The following is a 14937-nucleotide window of genomic DNA, read 5'->3' as shown; positions in this document are numbered from 1 at the left end:
TTAGGAGTAAAAGGTTCTTCTGTAGGTGAACTTCCACTTTAACTTGTACTTACATAATGTAAAAAATTGTATAAACCGAGTTTACAAATGTTGTACGGTATACCTTTGTGTGATATGGGGTTTTGTTAGCAGCAGGGGCGGACTGACCATTGGGCTACTTGGGCACTGCCCGAGGGCCCCATGCCACTAAGGGGCCCCATCAGGGTTGCCAGCCTCAGTAAAACCAGGGACAGTATGTAAAAAATGTGTGTTTTTTTCACATCTGTCTTTGAAATGTCCCTTACCGACATCCTTTTGGTCTAAAAATCCCGAGATTATAGCTGCCCCACCTCTCCAGTACCTTCTCAGCCAATAGAAACGTGTCTGTGTGTACTGTGTGATTGTGTGTTTGTGTATACTGTGTAGCCCCATAATCTCTGATTGCCTGGGGGCCCCATAATCTCCTATTGCCCAGGGGCCCCATGAGTTGTCAGTCCGCCCCTGGTTAGCAGAATGCTGGGATGCAATTTTACAAATGATTTATCTGTATGTATAAGTGTATTATTGACTTGGATCAGGTATTTTCTTACTCTCTCTGGTTTAATTTTTTTTCACTTCAAAAATAGTCCTTACATAACATATATGGGCATTTTTTTCTTTTGTCTAGATCAGGGTTCAGAAACCTTTTCCACATTAATTGTCAATTTTACAAGCATTAGACAACCAGTGCATCAGCAATTGCACGTTGTAGCCAAATAATATAAATTCATGCACGTTCAGACCTCAGATCAACTTTAATTCATGTACCTTCAAATCTCAGATAAGCCCCAATTCATGTATCTTCACACCTCGGATCAACCCCAATTCATGCACCTTCACACCTCAGATCAACCCCAATTCATGTACCTTCACACCTCAGATCAACCCCAATTCATGCACCCTCACACATTTGATCACCCCCAATTCATGCACTTTCACACCTCAGATCAACCCCAATTTATGCACCTTAGATCAACCCCAATTCATGCACCCTCACACATTTGATCAACCCCAACTCATGCACTTTCACAGCTAAGATCAACCCCAATTTACGCACCTTCACACCTGGGATCAACTCCAATTCATGCAGTTTCACACTTCAGATCAACCCCAATTCATGCACTTTGACACCTTAGATCAACCCCAATTCATGCACCCTCACACATTTGATCAACCCCAACTCATGCACTTTCACAGCTCAGATCAACCCCAATTTACGCACCTTCACACCTCAGATCAACTCCAATTCATGCAGTTTCACACTTCAGATCAACCCCAATTCATGCACTTTGACACCTTAGATCAACTCCAACTCATGCACCTTCACACCTCAGATCAATGCCAAATCATGCACCTTCAGACCTCAGATCAGGCCCAATTAATGTACCTTCAGACCTCAGACTATCCCTAATTCTTGTACATTCAAATCTCAGATCAACCCAAATTCATTAACTTTCATACCGCAGATCAACCCACAGTAGTCTCCCTGCAGAGGTCTGAAACACTTCCTGCTGAGTCAGGTAAATAGCTTTGCAATAAGGAAATATCATGCTTCCTAAAGCCTCGTACACACGATCGGATTTTCCGACGGGAAATGTGTGATGACTTGCTGTTGGCGGAAAATCGGATCGTTTGTATGCTCCATTGGACAATTGTTGTCAACTTTTCTGCAGAAAAATGGATAGCAAGTTTTATAATTTTCCACGGACAAATGTCTGTTGTTGGATTTTCAGAGCGTGTGTACACAAGTTCGTCGGAAAAAAGTTCAAAGTACAAAAACGCATGCTCGGAAGTAAGGATGAGCCAGAAGTGGTTGTCTTGTAAACTAGGGTTTGTAATGGAGAATTAACATTCGTGACATGGCAAGTTATGAAATTTCGAAATGCATTGCATATTCTCCTCTTCTTTAATGGGATAATAATGTAGCTTCTTTGCTGGTGATACTGATGGAGTTTTTTTTTCTGGACAAGTTAGCACAACACCATTATCCCATAGTTTTTAAGATCAAAGATACAACTATGTTGGTGTCCCTTGTCAATTTTACATTGTGTTTTTTTAAATGTACCTGCCTACTCCCAAACTGTCATTTGAAGTAAAAAGCATACCCAAGTATTATTCTACACAACTTTTTAATTGTGCATTAAAAAAAAAAAAAAAAAAAAAATTAGACATGCTATCTGCCCATAGAACTTAACCAAAAAGTGGGTTCTATGCATCCAAAAATATAGAAAATATAACAAATCAAATCATTATTATTCAACCAAAAAATAAAACTAAAAGTCTCATGCATGTGTCCTACTTCTTAATATAGGGGGTCAGCAATGCCAAGATTTGGTGAAAGCAGGTGTCCGTCATCCGGAGATAATTCCGGAAATAATCTGCATTATTCTCCTGGAGCTCTCACCAGCAAAGGCATATGACATAATTGGTCGCGATTAATAAAGCTACCAATTTTTGGTCCAAGAAATCCTCCTCCTCCTATTTCTGGACTGGACTTGAGTCAAAGCAGTAACTCCAATGCCAATAATAAATAATAAGTTATCTCTTTCAATTCCGCAACGTGTCTGGTGGACGAACAGCCATTCAGAAACAAACTGAAAAGCGCTAAATGAAAAGCGCAAACTGAAAAGCACGAATCAACACCCACCAAACTTCTACTAACATGAAATTAGCAGAAGGAGCCCAAAGGGTGGCACTAAAGAGCTGAAAAAACAATTAGTACATCACTATGTTCGTGTTTGTTGGCCGACAATTCCTTGCCGTTTGTGTGCAAGACAAAATCCAGGCACACGCCTTTGGACAAAAGTCAGAGGTTTTGTTTGCGGAAAATCCATTGTGTGTACGAGGCTTTAGAGTATGCTTATCTTACAGTAAAATGTGAACCTGTATGTACACAGGAGATTGCTGAACTGTTCCAAAAAAAAAATTTCAACATTTTACACCTTGGCAGACTGAGACACATTTAAAGCAATTTCCTGCATTAGCAGTGTTGCTGTATTTAAACTAATGAATATAATACTGTGTAATAACAATGACAACCCTGTCTGTTAGAAAATTGGCTTGTTCCCTGGCATTTTATTGAAAATAACCCTAATATTTTCATATTACTTCTGTAGCTGAATTTCTTTTTAGATGTTTTTTCTATTAAATCACCATTGGCTTCAGTAAATAGCTTATGGAGCGGTTAAAATGTTTTTGTTTATTACAGTATTTACGCCATCTAATATCCAGAAATATACAGTATATGTGATTTAATTAACCATTTGGACATCATAAAAGTGAACCTATGAAATATGCTCACCACCATTTTTGAGTTGCCTTTAAAGGTGCACGCCCTGTCATCTTGATCCTTTCTTTACTATCTGCAAGGGTGCGTACCTTGAAACTTCATTGAGAATGAGAGATTAGACTTTTTAGACCTTATTGGCTATACACTTATTCCTGGTTAGTGAATAATTAAGGGGTGAAGCCAAAATAACAGCCTTCGAGCCTGCACCTTGAAGTAAACCTGCCAAAAAACAGTGACAATTTAAACTGAGCATACGGTGAAAAAATACCTAAAGCTGTATAAAGCCCAAGCCAAAATGTAATATTTTTCAGCTTCTAAACTAGTACACGTGGTGGCTGCAATCGTTTTTTTTTTAGGCTTTTCTTCCTTCTCGTTTCATCTGCTAATATGGCCAGTAACATACCTCCTGTGCTGTAATAGGGTGCCCACACCCTGGTTAAAGGAGCAAAAGACACACCTTTGGACAGTGGCATTGCCAGTTTGTAGGAATGGTAGTGTTAGATGCAGTAGTGGATTTAAATACAATAAAAAATTCAAACAAAACTCCAGCTAATCAGTAGTCAATTATAAGCAATTACAGCAGTTTGATTTTACTTTTTGGATAAAGGTTTTACATAAATAAAAAAAAGATGATCATTGAAAGAATCCCTGTCAATGTTAAATGGTTTGTCCAAACCCTTTAATTGCCAAACCTGCAGGACAGCTTTTTCTGTTGAAAAACAACAGACCTACTGACAGTGAAAATATAAGAAAGAAAGCATGAAAAATAGCAGCCATCACATCTAAGAATTGGTAAGCTACAATATAGAGCTGCACGATGCTGGCTAAAATTAGAATTCCAATTTTCTTGTTTAGAATAAAGATCACGATTCTCTTGCAATTCTTGCGGTGTAACATCATCTTTCAAATTATATGAAAACATGGGGCTAACTTAACTGTTTATTTTTTTTGTTTATTTTTTTTTTTAAATTCATTGAATTGTATTGCACTTGAAAACCGCTGTGCAACTAGTGTGATATAAAATATTACAACAACCGCCATTTTATTCTCTAGGGTCTCTGCTAAAAAAAGAAAGAAAAAAAATATGTACATCCCGGAGGATGCATGGACTGTGACATTATAAGGTGCGGGGTCACCATGTGACATCACTTGGGGACCCCGCCCTTGTCCCTATATAAGTCCCCTCAAAACGCGTCCCTGCCATTGCAGCCAGAGAGAGCGTCGTGTCAACATTGCAAGGAAGAAGAGAAGAGAAGAAGGCGGCGGCAACAGAAGACCGGGCCAACGCTAAGACCGAAGAGTGGGACAAGACCCTGAAGTCCGAAGAAGGCCGTCGGACAGCGGCGGCGACGACGAAGAAGAAAGCCGGGCTCCTCTGCTAGTAAAAGAGCTAGCAAAAGAGCAGGAGATAGTGGAGGAGTCCGGCGAGAAGACCCCCCAAGATGGAAGAAGAGAAGACCACCGGAGCGGTCCAATAAATTATTTTAAAAACTTGTGTTGTGTTTTTTTATTTACACTTTTTTTCCCCAGGTGAATGGGTAGGGGTACATGGTACCCCATACTCATTCACATAGGGTGGGGGGCCAGTATCTGGGACCCCCTTATTAAAGGGGGCTCCCGGATTCCGATAAGCCCCCCGCCCGCAGACCCCGACAACCAACGGCCAGGGTTGTCGGGAAGAGGCCCTTGTCCTCATCAACATGGGGATAAGGTGCTTAGGTGCCCTTCCCCAAAGCACCCCCCCATGTTGAGGGCACGTGGCCTGGTAAGCTTCAGGAGGTGGGGTGCTCGCTCGTCCCCACCCCCTTTCCTGACCGGCTGGGCTGCGTGCTCGGATAAGGGTCTGCTATGGACTTTGGGGGATCCCCACGCCGTTTTTTCGGCGTAGGGGTTTCCCTTTAAACCCATACCAGGCAACGGGCTAGCAAGGTGTCAATCTCGCTGATGGAGGCGGCGTCATTCAATTCCTTCGCTAGTCCCGTCTATGGAATATTTAAAAAAAAGTCACAGTTACTTTGCTGGGTAACTAATTACACCCAACGGCCAGGGTTGTCCGGAAGAGGCCATTGTCCTCATCAACATGGGGAACAGGGGCTTTGGGGTGGGGGGGCCGCAGGGCCCCCCTTCCCCAAAGCACCCCCCATGTTGAGGGCACGTGGCATGGTATGGCTCAAGAGGGGGGCTCTCACTTGCCCCCACCCCCTTTCCTGACAGGCCGGGCTGCGTGCTCGGATAAGGGTCTGCTATGGACTTTCGGGATCCCCACAGGTTTTTTCGGCGTAGGGCTTCCCCTTTAAATCCATACCAGGTGACAGGGCTAGCGAGGTGTCAATCTCGCCGATGGAGGCAGCGACATTCACTTCCTTCGCTAATCTCGGCTAGCTGGAGCCACGTTCAAAATGAATGGAAAAGTTTGGTTGTGTGTGGGCAGGTCCGCTCATTCGGAAAGGCCGGCGGACCTCCGGTGCAAAGTCCGGCGGGTTGTCCGTTGGACTAAGTCTGCCGGATAGTCCGATTGTGTGTACGCAGCATAACTTGTGATTCAACACTGTACACAAATAAAATCTTTATTTTTTTTTCACACAAATACAGCTTTCTTTTGGTGGTATTTGATCACCATTGGGTTTTTATATTTTTTAATATATATATAAAAAAAGGACCACAGGTTTTGGAAAAAACTGTTAGTCGAAAGATACTGTAAGGCAGCTGAAATTATATGTAGATTTATACTTTTCCTGTAACACTGAGCTTTAAATTAAGAACTTTAGATCTTCAGAACTCAAAACCTTTATAGGGCAAAAAATCCCTGATAAAAAGTGCAATTTGCTTGAAAGCAACACAATAAAAATTTGCATTGGATCAACATTCTACAAGTTTAGTTCCTATAAATATTAGTAGCAATTTATATTTCATGCACTTTGAAACATCTACTGATTTTGAGAGAACTACTTATTTTTGACGACTGTTTCTTATTTTCCCAGCTTTTAAAGTGTAAAAAAAAAAGAGTGTAAAACAGAATGTGATAGGGAGGCCGCACCGCCCCCCTGGAGAATGGGGCAGAGCCCCCATTGTAACCCCTGATGCTACACCAATGGCTGGGGGGGTGTGGTAAAAACCATCTGCCCCCAAAAATGCAAACATAAATGAGCCCTTCCTGCCTGAGCCCCCTATAAGGCTGCTTTTTACACTGATGCGCTAAGATTTACCCACATTGCAGGTGCAGCGCAATGCACCTGCAGATTTCTGGCGGGTTACTTGCGCTTTGCTATAAACTTGTAGTATATCTTGTAGGTGTGGTGCACTTTCAGAAAGTGCACCAAAACTCCTGCATTCAGTTTGAGGTCAAGGGCCACATCTGAGGACTCCGTGGACCACAGTTTAAGCACCCCTGGCCTAAAGTTTACCGGAAATCTGACAATTCTGTAAGGGTTAACTGCTTGTTTATTCTAGGGGAATGTAAAAGTACTTTTAATTACCTGATCCTCCGCTCCCTGGCAGTTGGCGCTGTCTCTCTGAGTCATCACTGTCCAATGCAGGACCACCTGCAACAGTCTTGATGAGATTAAGACCAGTAGCGGCTGGTGCTCCATTTTTTATGTGGGGGGGGTGGCAAACAACCTCCAGTCCCTTGACTAACAAACCCCCCTGTCGATTGCCCATGCACCCACCAGCCCCACACTTACCCCATTCAGGTCTTGGACAGCTTTGGAGGCTTCCCCCCTGAGTCTCCTCCTCGTGGCTTCCCCCCCTGCTTTTGCTCCTGGGCGGCCAATACTGCTTCTGGTCGATCGCTTCTCCTCTCGGCCAATTGGGTCTTAAGACCCGCTTCCTGATTGGCCAGGAGGAGAAGCAGGAAGACAATAGTGATTATTATTGCCATTGTCACATAAATAGGTGGGCACTGCAGAGCACTGTGCCCTGAACCCACCCTTTTTGAAGGCTCAGGCTCTAATCATGTGCTTAAAAAAAACAACAAATAAAAACATTGAAATCCATACTTCCGGTGCCCTGCATGGAGATTACGGGCCAGGCGCATGGACCCCTGTGCCCCTAATGGAGCGGCTGACACTGATTAAGACTTCAGACTGCTGGAGCATGAAGAGAAGACACTGCAGGGACTGGCCTACCAGTGCAGAGGAGTGGAGGATCGGGTACATAAATCTACATTTTTATGCCCCCTAGATCTATACTCTCCCTTGCAGCTCCATTGCCAATTAAAGTTTTAAAGTTTCTCAGAGTTGGGCTTCAAACTTTTACCTAATAAAAAATAAAGTAAACATTTAACTTTTTTTTTTTTTTTTTTTAGTCCCTGAAATCAGGGTTACAAAGAATATGCAAAATATATACAGACAGCTGTACATTCCCATTTTTTCTAACCATTTTGGAAGGGCTTACACTCCTCTACCACCTATACATTGTCTTTTCCCTTTGTTCACCTGCAAGTAACAGTGACTGACATGGTGCGCTGACATGGGGCAGGAAAGGGAAGAATACTTCCACTCCTATTCCTGTTTGTATCCAAGTCATGCACCAGCAAATATTGCAGAAAAGGGCATAGGTTACTTTAGTCACTATGTGTTTCTTCCTGTTACAATCTCCCTCAAACCAAGAAAGTTTATATTTAATAACATTCTGCATTTTATTTTTTATTTTTTTATTGTAATATGAAAAAGTGATAATTATGCACTTTTTTGTAATGGTGAATTATAGCTGTTTTAAGAACAGTGGATTATAGTTACTGAGCAGAGTTTGGAAAAGTTCATGCATCATTCTGTATTTAAGTGTTTTTTAAGGCAAGCAGCACTTTAAGCAAATAACTAGTTTGCTATGTCCCCATTCCGCATATTTTATTTACTTATCCTGAAGCATGTTCACTGTCTTCTTAGATTTCTATATTAATATGGACACAGGTGAAGTGGTAATAAACACTCATTACTCATATAAATGCTCATTTGAGTCATAAGAAAATGCATATCAATTTTGTTTAAAGATCTATCGCAGTGGTTCTCAACCTTCTAGTGCCGTGACCCCTTGATAAAATGTCCCAAGATGTGGGGACCCCTAACAGTAAAATTTAGCGTGGATTGTCAGCACCCAAGGCAAGACAAGTAATTTACACCCTTAACCCACGGACATTTAGCGCTCCCTGAGTCCTTTCCACTTATACAGTATTAAAACCCCTTATGGTACATTTTAAGATGTACACTCTCTTTGTTCTCCTTTCTTTCATTTTTATCTCTATCTATCCTAATTTCCTGTCCCCCCCCCCCCCCCCATCCCTCTCTCTAGCCATCTTTCTTGTTCTTTCTCTTATTATTTCTCTCCCTTTCTTTGTTCCTCCACCTCTTTTCATCTATATCCCTTTTCATGTATTCTCTATTTTTATTCCTTCTCTTACTCCTTGGTGGTGGGGGCTTGGGATGAGTGGCAGTGCTGGTGGTGGGTGGGATGAGTGGCAGTGCTGGTGGTGGGTGGAATGAGTGGCAGTGCTGGTGGTGGGTGGGATGAGTGGCAGTGCTGGGGGGAGTTCTGATCAGCCAACTTAGGTGGTCTTGATCAAGGTCATCTGCTGATCTGAGAACCGTGGTGGGAACTTTTAATGGCAACTCTAATCACAGGTAGTGTTATTCACTGTGTCTCTGGCTTTACTGTGTCTCGAACTCTGTGGTGTCTCGCAGCAGTAACACCTCTGCCAAAATCCAGATAGGATCTTCTCTAGCCCCTCCCACTTAATCTTCCTCACCAGTCAGCTGACCTCTAGTCTCTGCCCCCCACCCATGGCGTGAACTGAATGGGTGGCTTGCGAGGAGGCAGTGTGAGCAGCCGCGGGCTCCAGGAACAGCCCAACTGGGCGGCAACAGGCTCCAGGAATAGCCTCACTGGGTGGCTGCGAAAAGGCTGGGAGAGCGGTGTAGGCTTTAGGAACAGCCCAGGATTCGGTGACCCCTGGCAAATCGTCATTCAACCCCCAGGTTGAGAACCACTGATTTATTGTATAGCACAATCTTTCTAAACCTGCTTACCCTGAAGCAACCCTTCGGATCCTTTTAAATGACTATTCTTATCAGATCTGCCTGTCAGTTTCTCAGGCTCTGAATTAAAGATCAATACTGGTCTATGGGCATACGAACGTGCATTTGTTTATATCCAACTACCGGCAAGTCCTTCCAGGTCCCAAAACAATTTTTTGCATCATTTTCCATTTTTTTCTGGCCTAAAGTGTTGGATCAATGGTCAAAGGACGTAAACAGATGCACATCCGCTTGCCGTGTCCCAGCAGATTTTTTTGAGTGTTTGACATCCAGAGCAGAATATTTTAAAGCATCCTCATGGTTTATATCAGTGGTCATCAAACCTGTCCTCAGGCCCCACTAACAGGCCGGGTTTGCAAGATAACTGAAATACATCACAGGTGATATCATTTGCTGCTCAGTGATTGCAGTATTCTAGTCTGCATCTCCCCAAGGTAATACATAAAACCTGGCCTGTTAGTGGGCCCTGAGGACAGGGTTGATGACCACTGCTTTATATGACAATAGTATATATAATAATGGCCAGAAAATAAATGCAGACTATGGTAACTATAGTGAGCCCTAAAACTAGTAATCAGTAGAAACATGCCACCTTGTATTGGTGGTCATTGAAGGCGTGTCCCCTTACATTGGTGCCCAGCAAAAAAAAAACACCTATACATCTACGTCAGTAGAAGCCATCCCTACATAGGATGTTTGTGAAAGAATGTTCCTCTTGCATTGATGGTCATTGCGGATGGGTGATACAACTGCCACTGCCCTAGTAACCTCTGTAGGAGCCCTAGGGTTTAACAGAACCCTTGTTGACAATGCCTGATATAGCACATGTTAACATTATATAAACTTGTTTAAACTGCCCCTTTACCTATTATCTCAAATTAAAGTGCAATAGAGTCAATGGGCTCTTAAAGTATAACTAAAGGCAAAACTTTTTTATTAGTTTTGGATAGAGTGGAGAGGGATTAGAACCCCTGTCAGTTTTTATTGTTGTCTGTGCCTCCGTTGAGGAGATTCATCCTCTCTATTTGTCCTGTTTACCGTATATACTCGAGTATAAGCCGAGATTTTCAGCCTCTTTTTTGAGGCTGAAAGTGCCCCCCTCGGCTTATACTCGAGTCATCGCTGTCTGCCCGCTCGATCAGCGTGTCGAGCAGACAGACAGCGGCCATTCTATTCAAAAGCCGCGCCTCCGGCTCCGCCTTCGCCTGTGATAGGCGGAACACTGAATTTCCCAGCAGCCTGTGTTCCGCCTATCACGGACATCGTATCATCCTCGTACTACGGACGAGGATGATACGACGTCTGTGATAGGCGGAACACAGGCTGCTGGGAAATTCAGTGTTCCGCCTATCACAGGCGAAGGCGGCGGCGCAGCTTTTGAACTTTACAATGGCCGCCGACGAAGAGGGCACGGGACGGCACGGCACGGGACGGGACGGGACGGGGGCAAGGCAAGGCACGACACGGGACGGATGCAAGGAGGCAAGGCACGGCACGGGACGGAGGCAAGGAGGCAAGGCACGGGACGGAGGCTCGGGACAAAGGTAGGCTGGACACACACACACACACACACACACACACACACACACACACACACACACACACACACACATGGATGGAGACACACACAGGGATGGATGGATGGATGGATGGAGACACACACACACAGGGATGGATGGATGGATGGATGGAGACACACACACACAGGGATGGATGGATGGATGGAGACACACACACACAGGGATGGATGGATGGATGGACACACACACACACAGGGATGGATGGACGGACACACAGGGATGGACGGACACACAGGGATGGACGGACACACAGGGATGGACGGACACACAGGGATGGACGGACACACACACAGGGATGGACAGGCATGTCTCACCCTCGGCTTATACACGAGTCAATAAGTTTGCCAGTTTTTTTGGGGGTAAATTGGGGGCCTCGGCTTATATTCGGGTCGGCCTATACTCGAGTATATACGGTACCTTTATTTTTGAAAGTGAAAGTAAAATAAAATCCCAAATTTAGGTTGTCCCCAGAAAAGAAATAGAGGGGAAATCTTCCAATGGTGAAACTAGTTCTGATGGCCTGGGGGTCCTCAAGAAATTCCCTTCATTTGCAGGAATTTCTGCTCACTTCCTGTTTGGCTGTGGGACAGGAAGTGAAGGGAAATGTCCCCAATGGGACACAGATGGCAAAAAAAATCTGACAGATGTTATAATCTTCCCTTACTCTATCCAAAAAAATCAGTTTTGTCTATAGTGCTACTTGCAAGAAAAGACCAGACCAGTCTCAGCATGCCTGCAGTTTTAGATCATTTTAAATGGCTCCGACAAATCATTTTAAGGGCCACACAGGTAGAATAGATATTTTACTACAACTGTTATACTTTTTTCTGCCAATTTTTCTAGTAGCTTTTTAACCACTTTAGCCCCAGAGGATTTGGCTGCTGAACGACCGGGTCATTTTTTGCGATTCGGCACTGCGTGGCTTTAACTGACATTTGTGCAATTGTGTGACACTGCACCCAAACAAAATTGATGTCCTTTTTTTCTTGCAAATAGAGCTTTCTTTTGGTGGTATTTGATCGCCTCTTCGGTTTTTATTTTTTGCGCTATAAACAAAAAAAGAGCGACAATTTTGAAAAAAAAACAATATTTTTTACTTTTTGCTATAATAAATATCCCCCAAAAATATATAAAAAAACATTTTTTTTCCTAATTTAAGGCTGATATATATTCTTCTACACATTTTTGGTAAAAAAAAAAATCGCAATAAGCATATATTGATTGGTTTGTGCAAAATGTATAGTGCCTACAAAATAGAGGATAGTTTTATGGCATTTTTATTATAATTTTTTTATCAGTAATGGCGGTGATCTGCTATTTTTATTGGGACTACGACATTATGGCGGACAAGTTGAACATCTTTGACACTATTTTGGGACCATTGTCATTTATACAGCGATCAGTGCTATAAAAATGCATTGATTACTGTTTAAATGACACTGGCAGTGAAGGGGTTAACCACTAGGGGTCGCTGAAGGGGTTAAGTGTGTCCTAGGGAGTGATTCTAACTGTGAGGGGGCCAGGCTTCAACATACAGGACAGTGATCACTGCTCTCGATGACAGAGAGCGGTAATCTCTGTCCTGTCAATAGGCAGAATGGGGAAATGTCTCCCCGTTCTTCCTCTCTGTAACACGATCACGGGCACCCGACGGACATCGAGTCCGTGGGAACCGCGGTCACTGAGATCACGGCAGGCGCGCGCGCTGGTCGGCAAGCGGTTAAGCTTAGACATCCTTAGTTGCTAGTAAATGCAGGTATGATTTTAGTGCTCTAGTTTAAAGCTAAAAAAAACAAACAAAAAAAACCCTTACAGTTTTATTCACATCACTTACAGTACCTGTGTACTCCAAAGCTGTGTAGGCAGCTGGATCTTTTGAAAACCTTCTGTGCAGGGATACCTGTCCTCTTCCTGTCTCTAAACTTCTGGAGCTTCAGTGGTTAACAGTTTCAAGTTTTCAGCCAGAACAGCAGTGCAGACGATCTGATGTGGACATGCCCACTCCTGCCCTCTCCTCCATTGAGAAAGGTTCTTCCACTGGTTCCACTGTTTGTAACACAATCTGTGAATGAGGGAGAGTCTGATCAGTCACATGATTCTTTCTTCCATTCACGGATCATGTTACAGTGTAATCAATAAAATAACTTTTCTCAATGGAGGAAGGAGGCGGCGTGTCCCATATGACAATCTGTTTTGCTGTTAACGTGGTAGTAAACCGCGTCTGTTGTAAAAAACAAACAAAAAAAAAAACACCTGTAAGGCAATGGCATAATTCTGAAATAATTACCTTGAAATGAAGCCCTCCAGCACTCTGTTGTAACTGTTGAGAGGGCGGACATCTCCCCCCACTCTTTCTTCTGGGATTGCGCACTCGGGCTACGTGATTGGCCGGAGCCGCAATGACATCATTTGAACCCACGGTTCTGGCACGAAGCTCTGAAAGTCTGGCATGGTATGTCGGACGCTTTATTAGAACACATGCGCCAGCGATGTAACTGGCTGCATCCAAGGTGAATATCTCCTAAACGGTGCACGTTTAGGAGATATTCATTTTACCTACAGGTAAGCTTTATTATGGGCTTACCTGTAGAAAAAAATGACTAAGCAGGGTTTACTACCGCTTTAAGCCTGTTGACACAACACTTTTAACCATTACATTGCCAGAGGTATAGAAACAGGTGGAGGACAGGGCATACCTGCAGTAAAGATTTCTCTTGGATCCGGTTGCCTGCACAATGTGGGGTAGCCTTTATTACAAGTAAGTGATATGACTAAATCTGTATATTAATATGCCTACATTTACACTTGGCTGAACAGGTTAGTATTCCAGAGAGAGCTTTTGCTCAGTCATTTCAAAACATATATACAATATAATGTAATTTCCAGATATGCAAAACTGTGACACATTTGATGACTAGGTCAGGGTTGGGTTTTATTGTCCTGGGAATAGCTCAAGTAGTCAGTAGCACTGACTACTAAAATGAAGACATACTAATATGTGTTAGGTTCATTCTCAGATTGTTTCTACCTTTTGTAAATGTGAGTGGTTCATTACATATGTAAAATGTTCTGACACAGGTATACTTGTCAACATATACTGTATACAGGACTTAAAGTGGAAGTAAACTCCCCTATCGTTTTCAGCCAAGGAAGCTGCCATCTTTGCCTCTGTTTAATCTTCAACTGCTATGGTGCTGCACGTGTGATTCGTTATGACACCAGCCATTGGATGGTTTGACAGTTTGGCTGAGTTTACTTCCACTTTAATAACAAAATAACTTGCAATCAATGTTATTATATTGTGTTTAGATGGTCCAACATTGTAGCACTTAACCATACAGGGCAAAGTAGCAGGTTTACTTTATTGCAGACCCCACAGACACATACTTACCTTCCTTGTTCAGCCATTGTGAATGAAAGGAAAGTCCTGTGTATGCTACAAGTGGAAGAATTGTAGCTTACGCAAGACTATGAACTGCCCATGTAACGCATTAAGTGGGTCACATACTACCTGATTCATGGAAGTACCAGTTGGGTATTTCCTTCAGCTCCCGCTAAAAGGAGCTACAGGGGAGCATAGAAGTAGTAAATATATGTAACTGGGGCTGCTTTTGTTATAATGTTATATATATTTTTTTCTGTGTAGGATTTCTTTAATATAGTATTATTTACATAAAGCTATTTATTTTCTTAATGTCTATTGCTCCACATTTCTGCATCTTGGCCATGTCTACTTAGGCATTAGGTACAAGAATTATCTATTGCAGATGCTTGTAGATGCAGCTAAAAATTAATATAACATTAAATTTTTTTATTTTTATTTTACTTATAGGAACATCCTTACCAGCAATTCCTACACACCCGACTACCTGTGAAAAGCTGGCTGGTGTTTGTCAAGGTAGAAATTTGCCATTTATACTTTAAAAATGCCAGGTTTTTATCAAAACAGTGTCATGCAAATATGTGAAAAAGTCTTGTTTTAACTTATAAAATCCCCCATGTCTCTGTTTTCCAGGTA

General features: G+C 42.8%; 1 protein-coding gene across 7 annotated transcripts in view; it reads left to right on the top strand.

Annotated features, from left to right (window-relative positions):
• The window catches only part of ADGRG6 (adhesion G protein-coupled receptor G6), a 292061-nt gene that overhangs the window by 158726 nt on the left and 118398 nt on the right, over window positions 1–14937 (top strand). For all 7 annotated transcript variants that reach the window (XM_077486299.1, XM_077486298.1, XM_077486297.1 and 4 more), the window contains exon 5: window positions 14752–14817. In XM_077486299.1, coding sequence (XP_077342425.1) covers window positions 14752–14817 — 66 coding nt within the window. The remainder of the gene's footprint in view (window positions 1–14751; window positions 14818–14937) is intronic.

The sequence above is a fragment of the Lithobates pipiens genome, unplaced genomic scaffold (assembly GCF_037356315.1).
Source record: "Lithobates pipiens isolate NorthernLeopardFrog02 unplaced genomic scaffold, aLitPip1_a1.2 Scaffold_18, whole genome shotgun sequence".
In the NCBI taxonomy this organism is placed as follows: Eukaryota; Metazoa; Chordata; class Amphibia; order Anura; family Ranidae; genus Lithobates; species Lithobates pipiens.
This window is presented reverse-complemented; position numbering and strand designations above follow the sequence as displayed.